At 43.6% G+C, this 24,438-nt stretch overlaps 1 protein-coding gene across 5 annotated transcripts in view; it reads left to right on the forward strand.

Moving 5' to 3' along the window:
• The window catches only part of FBN2 (fibrillin 2), a 307,967-nt gene that overhangs the window by 189,094 nt on the left and 94,435 nt on the right, over positions 1-24,438 (forward strand). For all 5 annotated transcript variants that reach the window (XM_059724895.1, XM_019478066.2, XM_059724893.1 and 2 more), the window contains 8 exons: positions 7,407-7,634; positions 12,783-12,908; positions 14,714-14,842; positions 16,329-16,454; positions 17,022-17,147; positions 18,038-18,160; positions 18,273-18,398; positions 24,237-24,362. In XM_059724895.1, the coding sequence (XP_059580878.1) occupies positions 7,407-7,634; positions 12,783-12,908; positions 14,714-14,842; positions 16,329-16,454; positions 17,022-17,147; positions 18,038-18,160; positions 18,273-18,398; positions 24,237-24,362 (1,110 nt within the window). The remainder of the gene's footprint in view (positions 1-7,406; positions 7,635-12,782; positions 12,909-14,713; positions 14,843-16,328; positions 16,455-17,021; positions 17,148-18,037; positions 18,161-18,272; positions 18,399-24,236; positions 24,363-24,438) is intronic.

Raw genomic sequence — 24,438 nt, forward strand, 5'->3', positions numbered from 1 at the left:
AGTCTAAGTATACGACATCCACCCCTCCTCCTGTATCCAGGCATTTCGTAACCTGGTCATAAAAAGAGACTAGATTAGTCAGGCACAATCTGCCTGCCACGAACCCGTGGTGGTTTCCCCTCAGCATAATTTGTCCTGCTGGGCTCTCACAAATGTGAGCCTTGATAATTTTTTCAAAGACTTTGCCAAGGATGGAGGTGAGGTGATTTGTACTGCTACTTCCTCTTTTCTTTATGGGGGTTTCCCTGACACCGCTCATCCCACAGAATGTACTGTGGGTGATTATGGCTTTAAATTTTGGCCAGTCAGCATTGATCAGGCCCTGCATTCTGCCGCTTTTCCTGCTACTCCACCGTGTGTTCCCTTGCCACCTGCCCCTCCACTGGATGCCTTGCTTCCCCCTGCCTCACTACTGTAAGGCACCTCGTTGTATGCTGGTTCCCTTGCTGCTGCTGACTAGAGCCTCACTGTGTGCTAAATCCCTCATTGGCATGCTCATGCTGGGTCCCTCATCACCATTTCTGGGTCTCTTGTTGTGTGCTGAATCCCTCATCACCATGTGCATTCTGGGTCCTTTGTCACTGCTGCCAGGTCCCTCACCACTGCATGCTGTGGGCTTCGCCTCATGCTGGGTCCCTTGCTGCCACTGCTGGGGGCCTTGCATAGGTGGTGAATAGTAGGGGAATAGGGAGGCGCGTACCCCCACAGATTTTTGCACCAGTGGCAGGGTGTGGGGCTGCAGCCTAGCCAGAACCAGGGCCTGGCAACAGTGGGAGCAGCAGCGGCACGATTTCTGCATTGATGGGGGGGCACGGGGCATGGAGCTGCAGCCCAGCTGGAGCCACTGCCCAGCCACAGCTGAGGCAGCAGCAGTGTTGTGGAGTTGTGCTCCACTGTCAACACTTATACATCATTTATGGAGCCTTGCCATGTGCTGGATCCTTTGCTGCCACTATTAGAAGTCTCACTGTATGGTGGATCCCTTCTTACTGCTACCTGGAGCCTTGGGTCCTTTGCTGCATGCTGGGTCTCTTGCTGTGTGCAGGGTGCTGGGTTCTTTGTCACTGCAGTAAGGTCCCTCCCTGCAGCATGCTGAGTGCCTGGCTGGCCCCTAGGGTTTCCTCCTTCCTGAGTGCTGGCCAGCTCCTGTGGGGTCCCTCTCTGCTTTGTGCTGGCCAGGGTTCCTCCACCCTGTGTGCTGGCTGACCCCAGCTGGGTTCCTCCCTGTTGTATGCCTGCCCAGCCTCTTCCCACAGCATGCTGGGTGCCTGGCAGGCAGGTGATCAGGTCACTCCCAGCTGCTGCCTGGATGGTGGGTGCTGAAGCAACTCAGCATGTGCTGGCCAGACTCTTTGCACACAGCTCAAAATGACCCATCCCCACAGCTTACGGGGTTTCTGGCCAGTACATGCTGAGTCACTTTGAGCTGCTGCCCCAGCAGCAGATGCCAGAGCAGTCTGGCACACAGCAAGGGACCCGGCCAGACTACCAGCATGCAATGAGTTGCTTCAGCACCTGCTGCTGGGGCAGCAGCTCAGAGCAACTCAGCACATGCTGGCCAGAAGCCCCAAACACTGTGAGGTCAATCCCTGGCTAGCACCTGCCGGGTCATTTCAAGCTGCATGTGGGGTTTTCAGCTGAAAGGTGTCAAAGCAACTCAGCACACACTGGCAGGCAGCAGCTTGCAGCAACCCTGAACAGAGCAGCCAGGAACCCTGTACACTAAAGGGAGCTTAGATGCTCTCTGCTGACTGGCCCCATGCATTTTCTGGTTTCAGGTAAGTCATATGCGATCATAAGATGAGGCTTAATTTTCCCCATGTTGAATAGGCATCTTCACGTGATATAGTTCATTGGAAAACATGAGGATTTTTTTTTTAAATGACCGTGTTTATTTTTGTGTTCTAAATTGTTAGTAGTAAATTTGCGTGGTAAATCTATTTGACTTTGAAAGATTTTTACAGAAAATACCTCAACAGCTTATCTGTGTTATTTTTAGCTCTTTTAACATATTCAGTCAGGCTTCACTTCTCATGCTGAGCAGTGAAAAAAGTCTACAATTATTTTTAAGTTTTCATAAACCTAATGTCTAGTCTCATCTTTTATAGGACAAACTAATAACATGTATTTTTGTTTTGGAACAATAGATTAATTTTCTCTCCATCTCAACTGAATGGAGAATTTTCCATTCTGAATGCCATTAATAAGCAGTTGTGTGAATTTATTCTCATGTGTTTTTCCTGCATGTTCCCTTTTTCTGTAGAATACATCATGTTTCTTACAGTTCAGTTCAGCTTCTGCTGATGTCAGTAAGAAACTTTACATTGACTTCAGTGGGAAGTGGATTAGGCCTTAAGGTTCAACCCTCTATTAATGTCAGGAGGAAAAGTCCTATTTGAATTCTCACTGATTTGCCCTTCAGGTTTCAGTCCAGATGCCTGGCAAAGTAAATTCCTCAAGGGAATCCAGAATTTGAAAGGAAAAGTAATAAAATCTAAGTATTATGAACTCATAAGACTAGAGTAGACACTGATGTCGCCTTGCTTGCTAGGAAAGATAAAAGGATAAAATTTTAAGATAGAGGCAAATTTTGTGCAGGCACATATTTTATTTATTTATTAGATTTCTATGGAATCTTTCCCAACAAAAGCTGGGGGAAATGGAGACAAAATGATTAATAAAAGCAAGGTGAATATTAAAATAAAATATAAAACAAAATCTCCCTAAAAATATCCCAGCTTGGCCTTGCTCGCTAAACACCTTCCCAAATAGGAAGGTGCTACAGTACTTCCAGAAAATGTCCTGGCTCAGTCCCTTCTTCAGTGCAAAGATTTGGTAACTTCCCAACCTCTTTTGACATGTACAGCTTGGTAAATACATGAAAGAAGTAAAAATTTCCAATGTTCCAGAAGTCATCTGATATTTGGTGCCCTGTGACCAGTGGGGTCCCTCAGGGCTCTGTCCTTGGACCTTTATTGTTCAAAATCTTTATTAATGATGTGGACATTGGAGTCAGAAGCAGACTGGCCAAGTTTGCCAATGATACCAAACTCTGGGGTAAAGCATCCATACCTGAGGACAGGAGGGCGATCCAGCCTGACCTTAACAGGCTCAGGAAATGGGTAGACGAGACCCTGATGGTGTTTAATATGAAAAAATGCAAGGTTCTCCACCTTGGGAAGAAAAATCTGCAGCATCCTTATAGGCTCGGCAGCACTATGCTGGCTAGCGCTATGGATGAATGGGACTTGGGGGTCATGATTAACCACAAGATGAACATGAGCCTTCAATGTGATGCTGCAGCTAGTAAAGAGAGCAAAACGCTGGCTTGCATCCACAAATGCTTCTCAAGCAAATCCCAGGATGTCATTCTCCCATTGTACTCGGCCTTGGTGAGGCTGCAGCTGCAGTACTGCTTTCAGTTTTGGGCTCCACAATTTAAAACGGATGTGGAGAAGCTTGAGAGAGTCCAGAGAAGAGCCACGCGCATGATCAGAGGTCAGGAAAACAGATTTTATGACGACAGTCTGAGAGCTATGGGACTCTTCAGCCTGGGGAAGTGCAGGCTCAGGGGCGATCCGATGGCCACCTATAAGTTTATCAGGGGTGCTTACCAGGATCTGGGGGAACGTTTGTTCACCAGAGCGCCCCAAGGAATGACGAGGTCGAATGGTTATAAACTCCTGCAAGGCCGTTTCAGGCTGGACATAAGGAAGAATTTCTTTACTGTCTGAACCCCCAAGGTCTGGAACAGCCTGCCATCAGAGGTGGTTCAAACACCTACTTTGAATGCCTTCAAGAGAAATTTGGCTGCTTATCTTGCTGGGATCCTATGACCCTAGCTGACTTCCTGCCCCTGGGACAGGAGGCTGGACTCGATGATCTTCTGAGGTCCCTTCCAGCCCTAATGTCTATGAAATATATGAAATCTATTTCTATGTGTGTGTATCTTGGAGCTAACCAACCCTTCAGTAAATGGTATCATGTCATAGGAACATTCCTTAGTATTGTTATAATATCAGTTTTTCCATTCTGAATGCATTCTGAATTTGTTAGAGGTTCTGGATTCTTGGACATAAAAAATCACATGTAGGCTAAAAATCTCATTTAGGGGCTCATCTACATTAAATTTTATCTTGATTTAATCTTTTTTTCCCCCAAAAGTGCTTGAGTTAACTTTTGTTCTGACTGGAAAATGAATAATAAATGGGTAAGGGGTAGACTTTAAAATGTTTTAATATTGTCTCTTGGGTATATGTGGAACACAGTGAAAATTACTTCGAAGGAAAGGTGCCCTAGGGTGAGCTTGAAAAGCTCTGCACATATCTGTAGGTCTGTTACCTACTGGAACTGTAGTAATACTGTAACATTTATACAATCAACACTAATCAAATCCAATGTACTATATTTACTCAAATACAAGATGAGGTTTTTCCTCCCTCAACTGGCATGAGGAAAAAAGCCCCTCATCTTATAATCGTATACAAAGAAGTCTCACCAAAAACTTTGTCTATCATTAAACTGCTGCAAAAAGCAGCATGTGATCAGTAATAGAAACCAACTATGAAGTTGATTCTAACTTTTCTTTCTTTATATATATGTGTGTGTGCATGTATATATGTATGTGTGTGTGTATGTCTATATATGTATATGTGTGTGTGTGTGTATGTGTGTGTGTGCGTGTGTGTGTATATGTATACGTATGTATATGTGTATTATGTATATATATGTTGTCACAACCAAAGTTGTGATTTTTTGTTTATGTGTGCTTCGGCACTGCTAAATTATTTTCCCGCTAAATTACAGCTTCTTTGCACGGTGGAGTTTTCTGCTGCAGAAGAGAACCCCGGTGCAACAGAGAATTTCCTGCCAATTTGAAGCTTTTTTTGCATGGTGCATTTCTTTTGCATCTAAGAAATGCACGGTGCAAGGAGTTCCCGCCATTTGTATGAGAATTTGTGCCATATTATTGGCCAGTTCTAACATATGCACACGTGGCGGCTAGCGATTCGCTTGCTAGCCGTATAAAGAGCTTGGGTGGTTTCCGCCCAAGTCGGAGTGAGAGAGAGAAAGAAAACCTTCGCCTTGTGTGAAGATCTCTAAGCGCTGCGGATCCTCATGGACCCAACGCATTTCATAAAAGGCAATAGAGGCCTAAACAGCCTCTAGCCTCTCCCCGTCACCGGTAGATTCCTAGACGTATCCCTTCCTGTACGAGAAACTACCAAACCCACGGAGCTTCAACAACTCCGGGGAAAAGAACGAATTTGTCGTAGTCCTCTAACGAGGATTTAAGCGGAGCTGTACCTGGAAACTGTCCAGCCTACACCACGACCATCTTTGGTGTAAGTAAACAATCTTTAAATCAACCACTACACGTCCGTAACTAATTCTAGCTCGTCCCCGGTCTTCTCCGACCCCGCGTGCCCGGGCTGCTGGCCACAGCCCGCGTGCGCAAAGACAGGCCCAGATCACCCCCAGCCCACACATATGTATGTGTATATATGTGTATGTATATAAATAATTTGTATCTGAGGCCGTGTTAGCCAACACTAAGTCCAAATCCAAGGGTCCAGAACCATAAGTGGCCCTATTACCAGCAAACATCCTCCATCTGCACCTGGGACTTCAGATGTTTCCGAAACCTTTGGCGGGCATCCTGCTTGCAGGCCCAAACCCAGAGGCTTGGGGTTCGGATGCCCCCAAGTTTTGCTTGCCCTTAGCCATAAGGCCCTCAGAGGAAGCAAGGGAGGAGACTCCCATTTGAAATTGATTCTACCTTTTTTTTTTTTAATTAAAATATACTTCTATATATAGAGAGAGAGTTATATATATACATCCTCTATCATAAGCTTTCCTTCACACATCTTAAAACCGCATTAAGAAACCCGCGCTTCCCATTACAATAAACGCACCCAATCCCCTCTGCCGCTGCGCACCCTCCCTCCACCCTCACCTATCCAAGTTGTAGTCCTTTAGTCCAAACCCCGATTTGAAATTTACATTCTCAGTTTATTCACTGTCCTTATTGCTGTCACTTCCGCTGCTGCTGATCCTGTTGTAGTCTTTCTTGCTGTCTCCAGGTCCAGCTGCATCACTGTCCTCTTCATTGTCTCTGTCGACTTCCCATCCCACGGGTTCTTTGAACAACCTGTGCCAGGTGTCACTTTTCCAGATGAAGTTGGCTACATCTTCTCCATCCTCATGAATAGATTAGCGTAACCCCTCTGAATAAGACATATGGTAGTACCCATCAAGTACCCCCTTGCCACGGACTGTGCTACATGGCATACACTTTGACTTCCTCTTCACTCCCACAGCTGAGCTGTGCCTTTCTTTCCCATTTCCAATGATTCCTGTTTCTGCATTAACCTTAAATGCCTGCCAGACATCATAAAAAGGGCCCCAAACTGTTCATCCAGAATCACTCCCCCCCCCCCCCATATGATTAGTGTAGCCCCGTCCTCCATGAGGTGAAGCTGGACCAGGTTGTCATATGCCTCATCTGAGTATAAATTTTTGGAGCATCCAAATACTTATGACAAGAACACCCGGTTTCAGTCATGAGTGAGGGCTAATTGGCACATAAATCCTTTGTTGGGGGCATCTGGACTACACACATACTGAGCAGTGCTGAGCTGTGGGGTCGCCATAGCTTGGAATGGTGTTGACTCTGGTGAGGCCCAGCCCAATGAACAATGTGGTAAACCAAGAGCCTTTGGCCTTTGATTAATGTCATGCATAGTTTTTACTACATATAAGTAGATATAAAAATGCTGCTTAAAAGTGTGTTTATGAAGTACTTGTGCTAAAACTTGCACCAGTTTCAAAAAAAAAAAGCTAATGTGAGTCAATTATGGATAAGCTAAATGTATGAGTACTATATGTAAATTGCTATATCCATGGTTAATATCAAGGTAATTCTTTTCAAATGTGCTGCTTCTTCCCATGTACTCTGGGAGGGCAAGGTCTGACAGAAGATGGGGAAGGGACTGCTATGGGAAAAAGTTGGAGGGAAGCAGAAAGCAAAGGGGCTACCTGACCCCCAAGATTTATTTTCCCTGCTGTAGCAGTGGGAAGAGGACTAATTCAAGGCAAACCTCGAATAATTAGATTCCATACCTGCAAAATTATAACAAATGTATACCTTTCTGTGTGTAGAATCTAATTATTTTGGGGTCATCTTACAATTGGGGCTGTCTTCTATTTCAAGTAAATATGGTAATCCCAATGATACAGAATTATACACAAGTACCTCAAGTAGAAATTTGTTCTTTTGCATTCTTTGGAGCTGTAAACAGCTGAGCATCACACCTGCATAACTCAAAAATAACTCCTAACATTAAATGTATCAAGTGGTTAGTGTATAACACAACATAATTGCCTTTGTTTTATAAAATGTATAGATATCCGCATGGAACAATGTTACTTGAAGTGGGATGAAGATGAGTGTATTCAGTCTGTACCTGGCAAATTTCGTATGGATGCCTGCTGCTGTGCTGTTGGTGCTGCTTGGGGCTCAGACTGTGAGGAATGCCCTAAGCCTGGCACCAAAGAATATGAGGCCTTGTGCCCCAGAGGACCTGGATTTTCTAATAGAGGTGACATTCTAACTGGCAGGCCATTTTATAAAGGTAAAGCTTCATTCCTCTCTTACTGGAACTGAAAAGTGCATTTTCTATGTATCTCTTTATATAGGCTCTGATATGCTCTTTAAAGGAAAGCACCAGTGTTTATATATGCAAAATGTTTAGAATTAGAGATACCAATCATGTAGCATTAATAATCAAACAATACATCTTACTGAAGAACTAGTTCTTCTTTGTAATTCCCATCTATGACCTTTTGTGATCTTATTGCATGAAGGCAGCAATTTTCTGTGATAGAAAGAAACTGGAATCTCTCTCTTTTGTGCTTTGCCATGACCTGAGCTCTTTCTTGCCCATCTTCTCACTGTGATCCAGGCTCTTTTCCTCTGCCTGAATCTTGCTTGGACATGGACAATCTAATGTCTCTCGTAACTGTAGATTTCCACATTAGTCAACCTGCCCTCTCTTTGCTTGTATTAGTTCATGTATTCATTCCAACAACGTGTATGTTATAGACAGATAGTAAAATACCTGCCTTAAAGAGATGGTAATTTAGGTTAGACATAGCAACTTGAAAGCTGAATAAAGAGTGGTGATCAAGGAGGAGAGAAAGTTAGTAGCTTTTTTTTTTCAGGGCTTTAAAGTAAAGGGAAAGAAGCTTGACTTTGGTAAGATTTGAAAGGAAGCTAGCAAAGAGCTCTTAGGGATTGACATGTTGAGAAAGACATGAAAGGCAAATTTTGGGAGGGAATATTTTGGACAGAGCAAAGTGTGAGGGTAAGGTGAGAATGTAGGAAGCCAGAGACATTAAGATATAGAGTGCAAGAGATTACTACAAAGTTTCTTGAAATTATGACTGATAAGGGATGTGTGTGTTTTGGAGATCTTGTAGAGGTTAAAACTCACATAATTTAGCAGCAGCATTAGTTTTGGATAAGAAAGGGAAATGTGTCTAAGATGGTTCTGAAGTTATAAATATTTGTGACTGGAAGGACAGTGGAATTAATGGTGAAAGAAGAAAGCCCCCTTTGTTTAAGTGACTCCGGTTTTCTCCAGAAGCTGAGAGGATTGAAAATTGCTCAAAGGATTAAAGATAAGGACCCAAATAGAGCTTCCCTTTTGGTGAGCATTTTGAGCCATATATGTAGATATTTAGATCCTTCTCCTAACTGAAACTCACTGGATCCTTCCGAGCATGTTATGAGTATCTATCATGAGGCAAAGTTGTGGCCTGGAGATGATGGTTATGCCAGGCTTGTCCAACATACGGCCTGCAGGCTGCCATGCCATTTTCTGTGGCACGCGGTGCTGCGACGGGAAACGAAAGTAAACATGGTACATGGTTTACTTTTGTTCCTACCCCTTGTCCCTCCCCCAGCCCCTCAGCAGCTTCCTAATGGCTGCTGAAGGGCTGGGGAAGGGACAAGGTTCCCACACGCACCGCGTCAGCTTGACATTGCTGACACGGTACGTATGGGAAGAGTAGTAGCCATGTGCCTCTCAGGATAGGATGAGCCCAGCTGGAGGAGCAGGGGCTCAGCTGCACATTCCCCCTACCTGCGCTGGTCAGTCCCAAGTGGCACACAGCTCCACCGCAGCTTCTGCTGGCTGATTCTGACCCGGGTGGGTCTGTCCCATCTGGAGCAGCATGCAGCTGAAGCCAGATTCCCACGTGCTGCTGGGGATGGGAGAAGCCTGGCCAGGTCAGCACCAGCCAGCAAAAGCGGCAGTGGAGCCGTGTGCCTCTCAGGACTCACCGGCGCAGGCAGGGGCAAAATGCAGCTGAGCCCCTGCTGGTCCGGCTGGGCTCATCCCGTCTCGAGCGGCACATGGCTTTGTCGCCGCTTCTGCTGGCCAGTGTAGACCTGGCCAGGCTCCTCCCATCCCCAGCAGCTTGTTGGAACCCGGCTTCAGTGGAAGTACCTCCTGTGGCCACTTGCACTCTCTTTGATCCTGTTCTGCCCCACTAAGTTCATAAACTCCATGGAAATTCCAGAATTGTTAGTCACAGAAAAAACATGACCAAGTATAGGCAGAAAGAAGAGGGTGAGGAGGAGGAGGGGCCTCACACCTTTTCATATAATGATTAGGGAGTGGGGGACCCAGGTTTCAATGTCCCCCCTCCACCAAGAGGGCTGTTGAACCTACATGTATTTCCCAGGCAATGAGTTCACCAACCCCTTGTTAAAGCTGGCTCAGTGGAGCAGCAACTGTCCCATTGCTCTCTATCCATTTTATCTAATGACTTTTAAATGCAAAATGCAGAAACAGCATTGGAGAGAGAGGTCAGAATTCAGAGCCCCTACCTTATCAGGGCAGTGCCCATTTTACTAAACCATATTCCCTCTGGCTTGTCCTGCTTCTGGTCCTATATATCTTCTCATATTGTCTACCCAGTGGGACCACTTCAACAAGAAGGATGGAGGAGGGGGCATTAGACAAAATATTGCTATGTGTTTGGAGGGGGCATGTGTAGCTAGAAGACAAGGGACGATGTAGCCAGTAGGGCTGTGTAGAACTTCAGCAGCCATTTTGTTTTGGAAGTGTTTTGGCCCGTTTTGGCACCCAAAACAATGAATCTGAAACAAAACAGAAGGCTCCGAAACATCTCTGAAACTAAGCGAAACCATCCAAAACGTTTCGGAAATTATTCGGATGTTTCGGAATATTTTGGAGGCGGGCTTGCAGGGAAACAGAAACTCAGAAGAGGGAAAGGGAAGGACTGCTCTGATACTGTCATCTGTAGCTGGCCAGTGTCTGTGATCTGTCCCTGAGGTCCCTTCCAATCCCAGTGCTCTAGGGGAGGGACGGCAGCCTGCTGTCATCCCATGCATGGATCTGGGGGCCCACAACCCCAAGGAGGAGTCTGGCATAACCCCACAGCCCTCCCAGGGGGGCACAGGCCCCCAGATCTGCGTGTAGGATGACAGCATGCTGCCGCTGCCAGCTGGGGCAGTGCCAGCACCAGTCTACCTGGTGCTCAGCATGAGCTGCACTGAGTACTAGTCCCAGCTAGTGGTGGCAGCTGGCTGTCATCCTGCACGCAGATCCAGGGACCCACACCCCCTGGAAAGAGTCTGGCACAGCCCCACGGCCCTCCTTTTAAAGTGCCAGGAGGCTGGGGCTGGGGCTGGGCGAGGGATGGAGCTGGGTTGGGCAGCCATGGGTGCTTTTCCGTGGCTCCCCCCACACAGCCAGAGGAGCCCTGGGAGAAGCCCCCATGGCTGCTCTGGATGGCCCCATCCCCCGCCTGGCCCCAGCTTCCCCAGTACTTAAAAAAAACAAAACAAAGCCCTGTACTCACTCACTGTAGCAGCAGTGACTGGGGCCTCTGAGGGTTCATGGCAGAGGCCCCTGTGCAGCACGGGGCAGTAGGGGGCAGTGGGTACCCCTTCCCCCTGCTTGGCACCTGTGCGGCAGCTGCTCCATGGCACAGGTACAGTGTGGCTCTGTAGGGTGCTGCACATCATCTGGGAGCTGGGGCTGAGCGGTGCTGGGCTCCGGGTAACTACTGGAGCCACCCCAGCTCTCAGATAGCATGGATCGCCCTGCCGAGCCACACTGCATCTGTGCAATGTGACAGCTGCCACATGGGTGCCAAGGGGGAGGGCAGGGGTGTGATCCCCACTGCCCCATGCTGCACAGGGGGGCTCAGCCACAAGCCCTCAGAGGCCCCAGTCACTGCTGCTACATCTGATGAGTGTGGGGCTTTTTTTTTTCTCTTTAAATTGCCAGGAGGGTGGGGCCAGGCAGGGAATGGGGCTGGGCAGGGCAGCCATGGGGGCTTCTCCTGCGGCTTCCCCCACAGCCCAGGGAGAGGCAGGCAGAGTTGGAGGAGCAGTGGGAGAACCTGCAGCCACCTGGCTGTGCCTGCCTCTCCCTGGTTGATCCAAATCTCTAAAACAGCATCGAAACTCCAAAACAGATTTGGCCTAATCAGAACAGAACAGTGATCCGAAACACTAAAACAAATCACTGTTCCTCCGAAACAGCCAAATCCGAAACAGAAATGAAACATAGCCATTTTGCACAGCCCTAGTAGCCAGGTAATCAATGGAAAATAAAATAATTAAGCCAGTTCTATTCCTCTCAGGAAAAAAATGGTTCCCTCCAAAACACTGAGTACATCCTTTCTTTTCAGATAATTTCATATTTTAGAGACAAGGTGAAATAATTATGAGACTTTTTAAAGTATTGGTTTCTTTTAAATAAGTGTCTACACAGCAAAACTTTTTCCTTCAAATATATTATGTTGCTTGAGGGAATTTGAAGTTCTGCTTTGCCAGTAATCGCTGATTTTGAAGTTACTCACCTTGGAGGGAAAATTCAGCTCTTACATTCCATGAAAGTTTGCCTGAACAAGGACTAAAGATTTTTGTCTCTTTGCCTACTTTTTTTTTGCCTACTGTCTTTTCTTGTACACTTTACACCTGCTGGTGTCTCCAGACTACTGTTTTGTCTCATGATGGAAACACCTTAGATAAGGGCATTCATCCAGCAGAATTATACTTTTGAATTATTGTTAAAAGCTCACTGAAAGCTGAATAGGGGCTGCCTGAGACTGACCCGTGTGAGAATATGTAGAGAAGTTGAGACTGAGAAGCAGTTTATTGGATAAGCCTTATGCAATATTTTGTTACAGTTACAGGGTTAGTCCTTCATATAATCCAAGGAACTATGTTTCTGTCCCAAAGAAGAGAAAATAAGTAGGACTAGGCTCTTGTCACTTTTCTGCACTAGACAAAACGTAATATGTGTATGTCTGAACACTCCTGTGGTGACTGAGAATCTTTAGGAAAGTTTGTCTCTCTCAAAGAGGTGTAAACTGACCAAGTTACACCTATGCCATATGGCTTCATGTTTCCTGTTACCTAGGTAGTGCCTTACAGGCTCAATTTATGCTATACAGTTTCTTTTTAAGTCTTCCTGAAGGTTTTTTTGCCTTGTTTGGAATTCTGAATCTCATAGTGATAGCTGAAATTCAGTTTCTAGAAAGGGATGACTTTTCAGTGCCTGCAAGAAGCTGTTTCACCCAAGTTTTAATTAAATTTATGGAGAATATCACAAGATCCTAGTTTGTTCAAATGAAAACATACTGCATAATACCCACAGTGTTGGAAGGAAACTACCTCTCCACCTAGTTTATTGTTAAACAAATAAGTATTCTGTATTCTCTTTTTTTTTCCTACATAGATATTAATGAATGTAAAGTGTTCCCTGGTATGTGCATGAATGGTAAATGCAGGAATACAATTGGAAGTTTCAAATGCAGATGTAACAATGGTTTTGCTTTAGATATGGAAGAAAGAAACTGTACAGGTAAGTCTTACATTTTCCCCAATGTTTAAAGAAAGCTTATTTCCTTTTGCTCAATATGGTCATCTGAAAATTTGAGGTGGTTCAGATCTTGTAGTTTTTGAGAACTTTCCCTTACCAAGAAATAAGAATTGCTAAATATAACCTATTGTGAAGAACACACAAATATTCCATCCAATAAATGATTCTCTGATAATTGTTACATTCTTTTAATAGATTCCCATACCCAAGAAATTTGTCAAATTACTGTTGAAGTTGCTCTAGTCACTTTCCTGTCAGTGGGACTCCCCCAAAATTAATACAATTATCAGTTAAAACAACATTAACATTTATATTAATACAATTCACATGCCTTATCATTCAGTCATTCTAATACCAATTATGTTCTTTCCTCCACACCAAACTCACTTCCATTCACACTCCACAGCCACACACAAGTTCATATCCAGTTGCTTACAGTCATACTCAAATGTACAACTGTAACTGACAGCAACAGGGTTAAAATAGCTTACTGACAGTAAGTACTTGGTGTAAAAGGCTAATGATGTGATAGTACTACCTAAAGAAAATCTGAGGTTGGACATTTTTGAGAGTCTGTGGTTTTTGAGACACTGGATGTGGGTGGCTCTGCGTTGAAAATGAAAGTTTTATTCTGAAGCATCTGGGAGTGCATTAACACTATGGGCACTTTTACATGCCCTCCAGGGGTGAGGAGTGGGGTGGCGCTTTAATTAGAGCAGTTCCGGGAGCCACTTTAATTAAAGTGCTGGTGTGTCTTGTGTATCAGTGTCCCCGCACTTAAAAATGGTGGCGGGGGCACTTGAACTAAAGCTAGTTCGATAAAGCACCCTTGTCGCCATTTTTAAGCGCGGGGATGCTGATACATGAGACGCAAGAGGCTGCTGGAGCATAGCAATTGCTACGCTCCAGCAGACTGGATTAATCAAATCTGCTCTGATGCACTGGAATTCCAGCATGTCGAAGAAGACTCCACACTTGCTATACTACTCAAACATCATAGATACATGTGAATCGAGGTTGTTCTGAATGTTATCTACTTTTTATTGTATTGATGAAAAGTACACTGAGCAACCTTAATTCTAAATTAATGAGTGTGTGTCAGATTTTTTTTTCTCACAAAGGCTTTGCTCCCTTACACTCTTGCATATCTGTATGTGGTGTATGAATTATAGGAGGCTAAGGGAAAGTGAAATAGAAGGAAAGGAAAAGACTTTTACGTAAGAAAAAAGTACAAAAACTGAAGAGTTTAGAACTCTATTTCTTTTCCTGTCCGCTTTTGTTTCTGTTCATCCCTGGTCTCTCAGCTCTGTCTGCCCTGATATATGTTCCTGAACTACTTAGTCAGAACCCTGTTTCCCACCATGTCCTGACTACCTCCATAATACAAGCCTGCAATTATCTTTATATCCCCTGGTATTCTTCTCACATCCTCCTTGTCATTTTATCTATGAAGTCAACTAATACTTCCATAAAAATAATTCCAAGAGATGTGATAAATACATTGAGTAGTTCTCAAACTTTGGAATTTTTGGTGGTAGCTATTGCATAATTATCACCCTGTAAAATATATGATCTTAAAATGATGCAAAATGGAAACAGCCTTGATGTTGTTTCAAAGCTTAGAATTTTGAATTCACTATAATCAGTTTTTTAAAATATTGAGTACTTAGTTAAACATTTAGGTGCATCACATGAGATTTTATTGACATGAGTTTTCCATTTGTCGAAGAAGCAGGATTCATCTTAAACTGCATTTGATGTTTCTCTCTTTATGTAATGTGAAATAGACATTGATGAATGCCGTATCTCCCCGGATCTCTGTGGAAGTGGTACTTGTGTCAACACTCCAGGAAGCTTTGAGTGCGAGTGCTTTGAAGGCTATGAAAGTGGGTTTATGATGATGAAGAACTGCATGGGTAAGCATTGTCAGGAGGTATTGCAATTTTTCTGTTTACTGTTTCAGGGCATGACGTTCTAAACTGCATGCATTGGTGTGCTAATTACCCATGCCGTGCACACCCTTTTCCCAAAATTAGCCCTCCAAACTTGGAGTGTATGTCTTAAGTGGGAAAGCTTATTTTTCTGTCTCAAATGAAAGCACGGAGAGCCTATAATGGCTAGTTTTTCTTCCTTCTCTCCATGTGGGCCAGCTATGTGGAGGAGGGGCAGAGTCCAATATTGAAAGGGCTAAAATTAGCTTTTGCTTGAGCAAAAAATGGAGGTTAAGCGAACCAAAGAGTCAGCTCTGTCCCTACTCCATGCAACTATTATTCTGGAAAAAATTCTTCTTTCTTCATTTTACCTTCCCAAAACAAAGTGCATGTCTTATCTGGAGGGGTGTGAAATGTAAGAAAATATGGCAGTAGACACAAGTACTGTGACTGCTTTCACAAGTCAGGTCTATGACTCTGCTATGAGGGATGGACTGGGGTCATGCTCAGTGCCCTAGGGTGAAACTGGGACAGAGTCTGCCAGCACAAAGTAGAAGTTGCAGTGAGTGGGGAGCAGAGGCCAGAGAGGAGGAGAGAACAGAGGTGGGAGGGGGGAAAGTGGGGAGCAGAGGGAGCAAGTGGGGAGGAGGGAGTCAAGGCTGAGAAGAAGGGGGTGAGCGAGAGATGGGGGTGGGGGGAAGAAGGAAGTAGAGACTGGGGTGGAAAGCAAGGGCTGCGGGAGAGGTAGCCTGGGGAAGGCACAAGCAGAGGGCAAACTGCTTGACCTCCTCACACTACCTGCCTCCTCACTGCCTGTCCCCTGCAACAGTGGGAGGAATGAATTAAGGACAAGCCTCCAGTAATTCCATTCTATGCCTGAAAAATTACAACAAATTTATACATTTTCCATATATAGAATCTAATTATTGAGGGGTTGTCTTGAACTCAGGATCATCTTACATTCAAGTACATACAGTATAAATAACAGCAAGCAACTTTTTCAAATATGCATCTGAATGTGTCCATTTTGATACATGAAAATTTGCATGTGCAAAATCAGTCAGTTTTATTCACAGACTTTGATGTGCAGGTCTCTGTATGCAAAAAGAATTCATCTTGCACAAATGAAATCAGAAATATGATTTTTGTTTAGTACTCTAAATGCTGTCAAGTGTCCAAACAGAGATTCTCTTTATCTGCTTTTTTTTTTCAAATTGTCTACTGAATGAGGAATTGCATAATTATTTCTTAATAATCAAGAAAACAAAACTCTTTTAAGATCTATTCTCATAGTTTCTTTGCCTAATCTATTACGAGAAATGAGAAGATAAATAATTGTTGCTTCACCGTAGCAGCTTTCTGCTCTATGAACCTCAGATTCTTAATTGCGTCCAGATGTTGATATTTGTTTTCCCGTTCTTTTTCCCTCACTAATTATTCTCTTTAATCATTTCTCATGGTTTTCTTTTAGACATAGATGAATGTGAACGTAACCCTCTCTTGTGCCGTGGTGGAACTTGTGTGAACACAGAAGGTAGCTTTCAGTGCGACTGCCCTTTGGGACATGAACTGTCGTCATCACGTGACGAATGTGTGGGTGAGTTTTAGCTGCCTGTGGTGTTTATTTGTGCTATGGGAACTGTCTGTTGTTGAGAAGGAGGGGGCCCTAGGAACATTTGATGCAAATTTACATTTTAGCTTGTTTATGAATTCTTTCGCTTTGAAACTTCACATCCTGATCCTGGAAGATCTTCAGGACACTCGGCACCATTGACTTCAAGGGGTGTTAGGAGTCTCTGTGGACTTTGCATATGTTGAATGCCACACTAGACTGAACACAGAAATTATAGAAGCATTTTGGCCACTTTCAATTCAAACATCAAAAAGCACAGAGTACAATTCTTTTCATGTAATCACGAATCAAATATTAAGTTCTGTAACTTAACATAGTTTTCCTTTCTGTAATTGGAATTCTTTGCATTTGTCTCACCACTTCACTGAAATGGGACACCTGTTCAGTTTCCGTGTTTTGGTATATATCCACTTAGAGGTACTTTAACATATAGTTTCTTTCAATACTCCCGTAATGGTTGTGGTATTTTAGTAGCCATTACAAAACCAGCCTTTTGAAGGACAAGAAATTGGAGCAATTCTTCTTTTTCAGATATAAATGAATGCTCGTTGAGTGATAATCTGTGCAGAAATGGCAAATGTGTGAACATGATTGGAACTTATCAGTGTTCTTGTAACTCCGGATATCAGGCTACTCCAGACAGACAAGGCTGTATTGGCAAGTATTGGATGCCTCCACTTCCTACTTCTGTTCCATATGTCTTTCTCTGCTTTAGTCTTACTGTATTCATTGAAACAAGTAAGGACAGCCTTTTGAGAACAAACTAATTCAATTGGTGACTTCTTCCAACATAGATGGAAGGATCACATGTGTAAATTTAAATATTGGGAAAAGAATTGTTTGTGTCCATGCTGAGGTCTTGATTTAAGTGGGTTAATTTTAGCTAACATACAGGTGCCATTGATCAATTTATTCTCTGAACAAAAACAAGAAAGAGGCCTCACTGTAATTTTTCTTAACTTTGCTTCTTTATACTCTATCATGGACTGTAAACATTTTTTTAAATGGTGCACTATCTCTGTAAACGAGTTATTTGTTAGTAGAGTTATTACGTGATTTATACCTATAATTCAGTAATTGAGTAATACTGCAAAAATTACAATTCATTAATTTATTTATGAGAACATTGAGTTATTGCAATTCATAACCTATGAATTCATAATACTATGTATATGTGTGTGTGAGAGAATTTAAATAATGGTAAGAAATTGTGCCATGGTTCAAGACTTCACCAGGTGTTCCCATTTCAGGAGTTTTATTTCCATAATGTCATGTTTTATTTTCCTCCGACCTTTATTTTTTACAGTACTGACGTTAAATATGAGCAAAGGTAAAGCTTAAAAGCAGTCACTTGCTTCCATAGATAACAGTGAGTTGTGAAGGTGGTAAAGCTAAGTAAAGTCTAACTCAGAGTATATAAATTACGACTACCAGTTCAAAATGAGATGATACTTAACATTGATTAGCTTGCAGTTAAAAGGGCAAGAGAAGATGGTCTTCCTCTGATGATAGCAGGGTTGCCAAATAATATGTTAATATTTTTACAGATATTGATGAATGCATGATCATGAATGGAGGCTGTGATACCCACTGTACTAACTCAGAAGGCAGCTATGAATGTAGTTGCAGTGATGGTTATGCTCTCATGCCAGATGTCAGAACATGTGCAGGTAAGGAAGAAGGGGACAATAATCCTATTGTAATATTTGTTTGAGATTCTTTTTTTAATCCTAACTTAATCTCTATCTATATATGTCTTACTCTTGTCTACTCTTATTGCAGATATTGATGAATGTGAAAATAACCCAGATATCTGTGATGGTGGGCAATGTACTAATATTCCAGGAGAGTATCGCTGTCTTTGTTATGATGGATTCATGGCTTCTATGGACATGAAAACCTGTATTGGTAAGCACCAAAAGTGGCAAGTTCAGTTATTTTACAAATTGCTCTAATGCATGTGTTTTACTGATGAATTACTGGAAACGGAATAAAACTTCATAACAAAAAAAATTTAAAAGAAAAATCTGTACCTTTTTGTAAGGAATATCCTGAGTTTCCTGTATTAATTCCATGAAGAGAATTAAAAAAAAAAAGTATCACAGGCATTAAAATCATTTAATGATAACTGTATAATTACTGCATCTTATTATCATTGAGGTAACATTATTTAGATGATTTAATTACAGTACTTCAATACCTTAATTCTTAAAATCTCTTGTATATGTAACCTGAATTCTGAATTGCTGTTTTTTTTTTATCTCTATGTTACTTAGACCCCCTGTACATGTTACCTGTATCACGCAATTATCAAGTTAATTGTGCAATTAATTTAGACTGCCTACACTTGCAAATTAACAATTGCACCATAAAAATGTCCAACCAGCTATAGCGTTGTTGCTCAAAAATGTGTAATAACTTTGTAGCTGGTTGCTATCCAGCTTTAATTTGCATGTGTAGCAGGGTCTGCCCCTGTAGCTGGGATCTGTCTGGGCCACATGGGTTCACTATGTATAGTCAGGACTGGGAGTCCCACAGCTGAGGGGACTCACAGCCCCAGCACTGCTGGGCAACTGTGGACTCGAGTCCCAGAAGCAGCCTACAGCTGCCGGGACCCAGCATCCTTGGTTGAGCGACTCTGGGTCCAGGCAGACATGGGGTGCAGCTGCGATCTCCCAGCCACAGCAGTGCATAGGAAACCTAGGACATTCCTAGGAGCCCCATCAGCGGGGAACAGCCCTGGGAGCCTGCTCCTTGCTGGTGTAGAGGAGCCTGGGATTTTGCTGCCCCTGCACCAGCAGTAAGGCATGATGAGATCTAATGCACAATTCCACAGTCACACTTCCTGCCATGTACATGTGGCATGTCTGGAGGTGCGACTAAGTGGTATCCCCATTAGATCTCATCATACCTTTACCTGCATATGTAAAGGTACCCTGACAGATGCTTTCAAAATTAGGCCCATTTTAACAATTCTTACCAGTGTTTTGTCTTGGGGGAGCAAACTATGCATATGCACGCGCACACATATAACACATGCACAAAAAAGATTACAAAAATTAATAGTACAAAAGTTAAGGACTTAGTAGTTAGTAGTTAGGAAATGTTAGAATTAAGGTTACCTATGCATTCTTGGAACTTAAGTACCAGAACTTATCTTGAGCTATTTTGAAGAAGATTTTTAATGAAGACTTTTTTCCTCTAATTTAATCTGTTTAATCTATTTACCTAGTTATACTGTGTATTTATACTTACCTCTGTTTTATAAGTCTCCACTGTTTCCCTTTTAAACACACATTTATAATCTCTGTCCATTCTTATAAGACACAATTATTTTATACATGATTTCAAATGTAGGGGTTAGTGCTGCATTTAACTGTGCACCCTATTGCAAGCATCTGTCAAACAAGCCCTTCCGTTTTCACTTCCTTGTTTTCATTCCACTAACAGCCCTCATTTTATGTACATGTTGGTCCTGCAGACCGAGGAGAAAATGGGTGAAGAGTGATACTGAGGTCTCCTTGACCAGCAAGTGTCCTCTGCTCACCTGAATATGAGTTTTGGTTCTTCATTTGCTAAAATGCTCACATCCTTCTGGGCTCTTGGTTGCAATCCAAGTCCACTGATCTGATCATTGTTTACCCAACCAAGTCAAAAGCCAGCATTGCTGTTTTCAGTGCTTCCCTGTTTCACATTGTTAACTCTGTTAATACAGATGAGAACAACTTTGCCCTCAGTTGTCCTCCCCATGGAACAGAGACTGTGTTAGAATATAGTGCAGTACCAGTTTCTCAGTTTCAGACTTAATAGATACTTATTAATTGCATCATCCACTTTGGCTACATAGAGCCATTCAGTTGATTTGGGATGATTCTTCTCCTTAGTTTCCCTGGTAGAAAAAACTGGCCAAGAGGGTTAGTCACCCAGCTCCCTTCTCAAGGCCAGTCAGCTCTGTGTTCTGGGTTTCCAGGCAATTTATTTTTCATGGTGCAGTCTTGTCCCCACAGAAACAAAACAAACAATAAAAAACAAGTATGCAAAACAACAAAGAAACAGAAAGATAAACAAAAAACAGTGGCCTTTCCTCAGAGGGCAACCCAGACTCTGTGTTTCTTCCTCATCACCACAGCCTTCCCCTCTTCCTCTTTGCACTCTGCTCCTGGAGCTTTTGACCCTCTTTGTGGCTCTACCTTCATTCACTTGTCATTAGTTGCACGTGGCCCCCAGCCTTCCACCCAGGTCACCCATGAACCACTGCCTACCTACACATGGCGTTTCTGCCCCTGAAGGCAGTACCTCCTTACACTTACTTGAACAGATATTTAGATGGGTAGGTAGGGGGGGCGCCCCTACGCACGCATCTCAGCAAGCTCTGCAGGCTCTGCAGTCTGCCTGGTGACAGATAACAGCAGTTCACAGGGCAGCCCTAATTGATTGACCCAGACTGTAGAAACTACGGCTCATTAATGAACATGTAGACGTGCCTTCTGAAACCAAAAGAGTTATATTTATTCCCAACACAGGCAAAAAACGGGCTTAAAGTTCCCCATGTATGAGATCCAATTCCAATTCACTTTAGTCAGGACACTTTCAATGTGACCCTGGAAAAAGTCAGTCAATCTATATCTGTCTGGGAAGTCCCAGCAGAAGAGAAACACCAGCATAAGAGTAAAAACGACTGGAAATCCTAAGGGACAGCTCCCTTCTAAAGAAAAAGTTTTCAGCACTGCTACTTACCTTAAAATTTAGTCTGGCTGTAATTTATATTTACCACAAAGCGAAGCAGATACCAGCAATATCTTTTCATTCACACCATAGCAATTCTCTTTCATTGGTAGATTACGATTTTATAATATCTTTTAAAGGGTATGTAAAAATATTGGATAACATCTTTGGAAGAGGCATTACATTTCTGCGTGTCTTGGCATCACAATATTGTTTAGTATTATAAATCATAATATTATTAGGTTTGCTTGTTCATCTGCTGGACATTACCCAATTTTAATATTTGGCCTAACAGAGAAGGTTTGTTACCCTTCATAGTTCTAATCAACATTTCAAAAAATACAACTGCTTTTACCTAGATTTCACTTATTTCTATTATTATCATTTTATTATTTTTTTCCCTGTTCCAGTGGTCCTCAAGAATATAGAAAATAGTACTAAATGTTCTAGTTCTACAGGCTGGATGAGTGGTATGGGCTAGATCCTATGGGCAGGGCCAGTCTGTGGGCTGGATCCTGCATGGAATTGGTGCTTACGGTCGATCTTCTGGTGCGATCCAGCTCATCAGCCCAGCTTCACACATCAGTTCTGACCACAGAGCAGTCTTGTGCTCCAGCATGAGTCAGCATATGAGGCCGCATGATTCAGTATCAGCCCACAGGACTCCCTGCAGGTCTGAAAATTTGGCAAATGGGGAGTGGTGCCAGCATTAATATTGCCACAATTAATACTGCCACCACTCGCCAACTGCCAAATTTCTGGACCTGGGAATAACAGAGCCCTGCAAACTGGATTTGGCTAACGCAGGTATAAGCAACTCCCAGCATGTGTGCCAATTAGTGGCATGCGGAGACATTTTCCCTGGCGTGCAAGGAATTTTTTTTTTTTTTTAATGAAGTTGCTGCAGAGCAACCACAGTCCCAGCGCCACAGCAGGCCCTGGGGGCAGAGTCAGGAGAACACAGGCAGGGACAGTGTCTGCATTCTGCTGACCCCGCTTCTTCCCCCAGGGTGCGCCCTTCAGCCCAGCCTGGCCCCTGGAGGGAGATGTGGGTGGGCAAGGCCAGGTGGGCAGAGCCAGGGCCTGGGCAGGCACTGCTCAGGGCTAATGTGCTGGAGGCTCCCAGTGGGTGGGCAAGCCCAGGGCTAGGTGGGGGTAGCAGTGGGGCACTGAGTGCTGGGGCTGGGCGCTCAGGGCAGGGTCCAGGTGGCACAGGGAGAAGCAAGTATAGGGGGAGGTGCTGTGGGCAAGCAGGCCCAGCTGAGTCCTTGGAAATGCGGGGCCTGGGTAGGAAGTAGGGCTGCCACCCCCACCTTTGGCATCTGTTCCTGGGGCCCAAGAGATTCCTGCAGCCAGGCCCTTGCACTGGAGGCAGCTCCATCCCACTTGCACTGTGCCCCATGTGCAGGAAAGCTGAGCCAGGAGCCCCCCAAGCCTGGCATCCTACCCTGGCCAGGCAGTGTCCCCTCACAGGCAGGGCAGTTGCACCCCATACCTGCAGAGTTGTGTAGGCCGGGCCCCACCTCAGGTGCTACTGGGTGCCCCCGCTGCTGCCTGAGCCCGTTTAGTCCCAGGGCAGTCCCTTTTCCCGCTCAGCCCCCACTTTCCCAAGGGCCTGGCTGGGCTGGCCTGCCCACGGCTTCTCCCCCCATGCCTGCTCCCCACACCACCCAAACCCTGCCCCGAGCACCTAGCCCTGACACTCGCTGACCCGGTGCTGCCCCCACCCCAGTGGGAGGGGGCTTCCATCTGCCCAAGCCCTGGACCCAGGCTTCCCTCACTCTGGGACTGTTGGGGAGCCCTGAGTGCCCCGGCCCTGGTGGCTGCTACTGGGGTGTCGCCGCCTCCCTCTGCCGGATGCTGCCCAGGTCCAGTGGGCCCAAGCCGCAGCTGCTAGCGGTGGAAATATTGGCGGCAAGGGACACACCCGCCACTTTCTCTTTTTCCTTTTTTGTCTCTCTTTCTTTCTTTTTTCTTTTCTTCTTTTTCTTTTCCTTTTCTCTCCTTTTTCTTTTTTCTCTTCTTTTTTCTCTCTCCTCTCCTATTTTCCATCTTCTCTCTTTCTCTTCTATTTTTTCTCTCCCCCCTTTTTGTTTACTCTTTTTCTCTTTTCTGTTTTCTCTTTTTTCTTTCCCTTTCTTGTTTTTCTTTTTCTCTCTCCTTTTTTCTATTCTTTTTTCTCTTTTTTCTTTCTTTTTTCTCTCCCTTTTTCTCTCTTCTCTTTTTTCTTTTTTCTTTCTTAATCTTTCTTTTCTTTCTTTCCTTTTTCTCTCTTTTTTCCTCTCTCCCCTCCTTTTTTCTCTTTCCCTTTCTTTTTTCTCTCTCCTCTTTTTCTCTTCTTTTTGTCTCTCTTTTCTCTCTCTCTCATCACAATATGCTTAACAAAAAAGAATACACAAAAACAAAGGTAGTATATGAAGTTTTATTTATTGTCACCAGATTTTGAATTTTTAGAAAACCTTTTATTTGACATGTACAAAAGCAACATTTATGATTATTAACTATATTAATATGCAGTGCGTCCTGCCACATACCCCCTGCCCTGGTTTTGTTTTCTGGGATGCCAATACTCTGGCACCTTACAAGGTAGACATTGTGATTTTTCTGGCACTCTGGCCAAAAACATTGCCTACCCCTTAGCTACAGGCTGAAAACTGAGAAGCATTGATCTAGAAGACACTTCTGCACTGTATCGTTTGTACAGTAATTTTGAATAAACCTATTAAAATAACAGCCTATTTGCTGGTGATTCGAGAATTGAAGAAGAACAAAATATTTTACCACAAACAATCCCTATTCTTTAGGGAACTAGAAATATAAAGCGTACGAAGGATGAGATGTATCTTGTTGGAGAATAAAAACACTCATTTGGTCATCATAAAAAAATCTCTGTGTTTCTAATTTTTGTTAATAACTTTCACAAATTCACCTGAAGGCTGAAGTTAATCCAAAAAGGTAAAACAAGTTATTAAACAGCTGTAATATGCAAGTAATAACTAAGCTATATATATTCACTTACAGATGTAAACGAATGTGACTTGAATTCCAACATCTGTATGTTTGGAGAGTGTGAAAACACCAAGGGCTCCTTCATTTGTCACTGTCAACTTGGATACTCAGTCAAGAAAGGAACGACTGGGTGTACAGGTACGTTGTGCGCTCAGCATTTGTATCATACACTTTTTTTTCCGTGTTTCAAGTTGTAATCTTCATCACAATGAGC

This window comes from Alligator mississippiensis, chromosome 3 (assembly GCF_030867095.1).
Source record: "Alligator mississippiensis isolate rAllMis1 chromosome 3, rAllMis1, whole genome shotgun sequence".
Taxonomy (NCBI): Eukaryota; Metazoa; Chordata; order Crocodylia; family Alligatoridae; genus Alligator; species Alligator mississippiensis.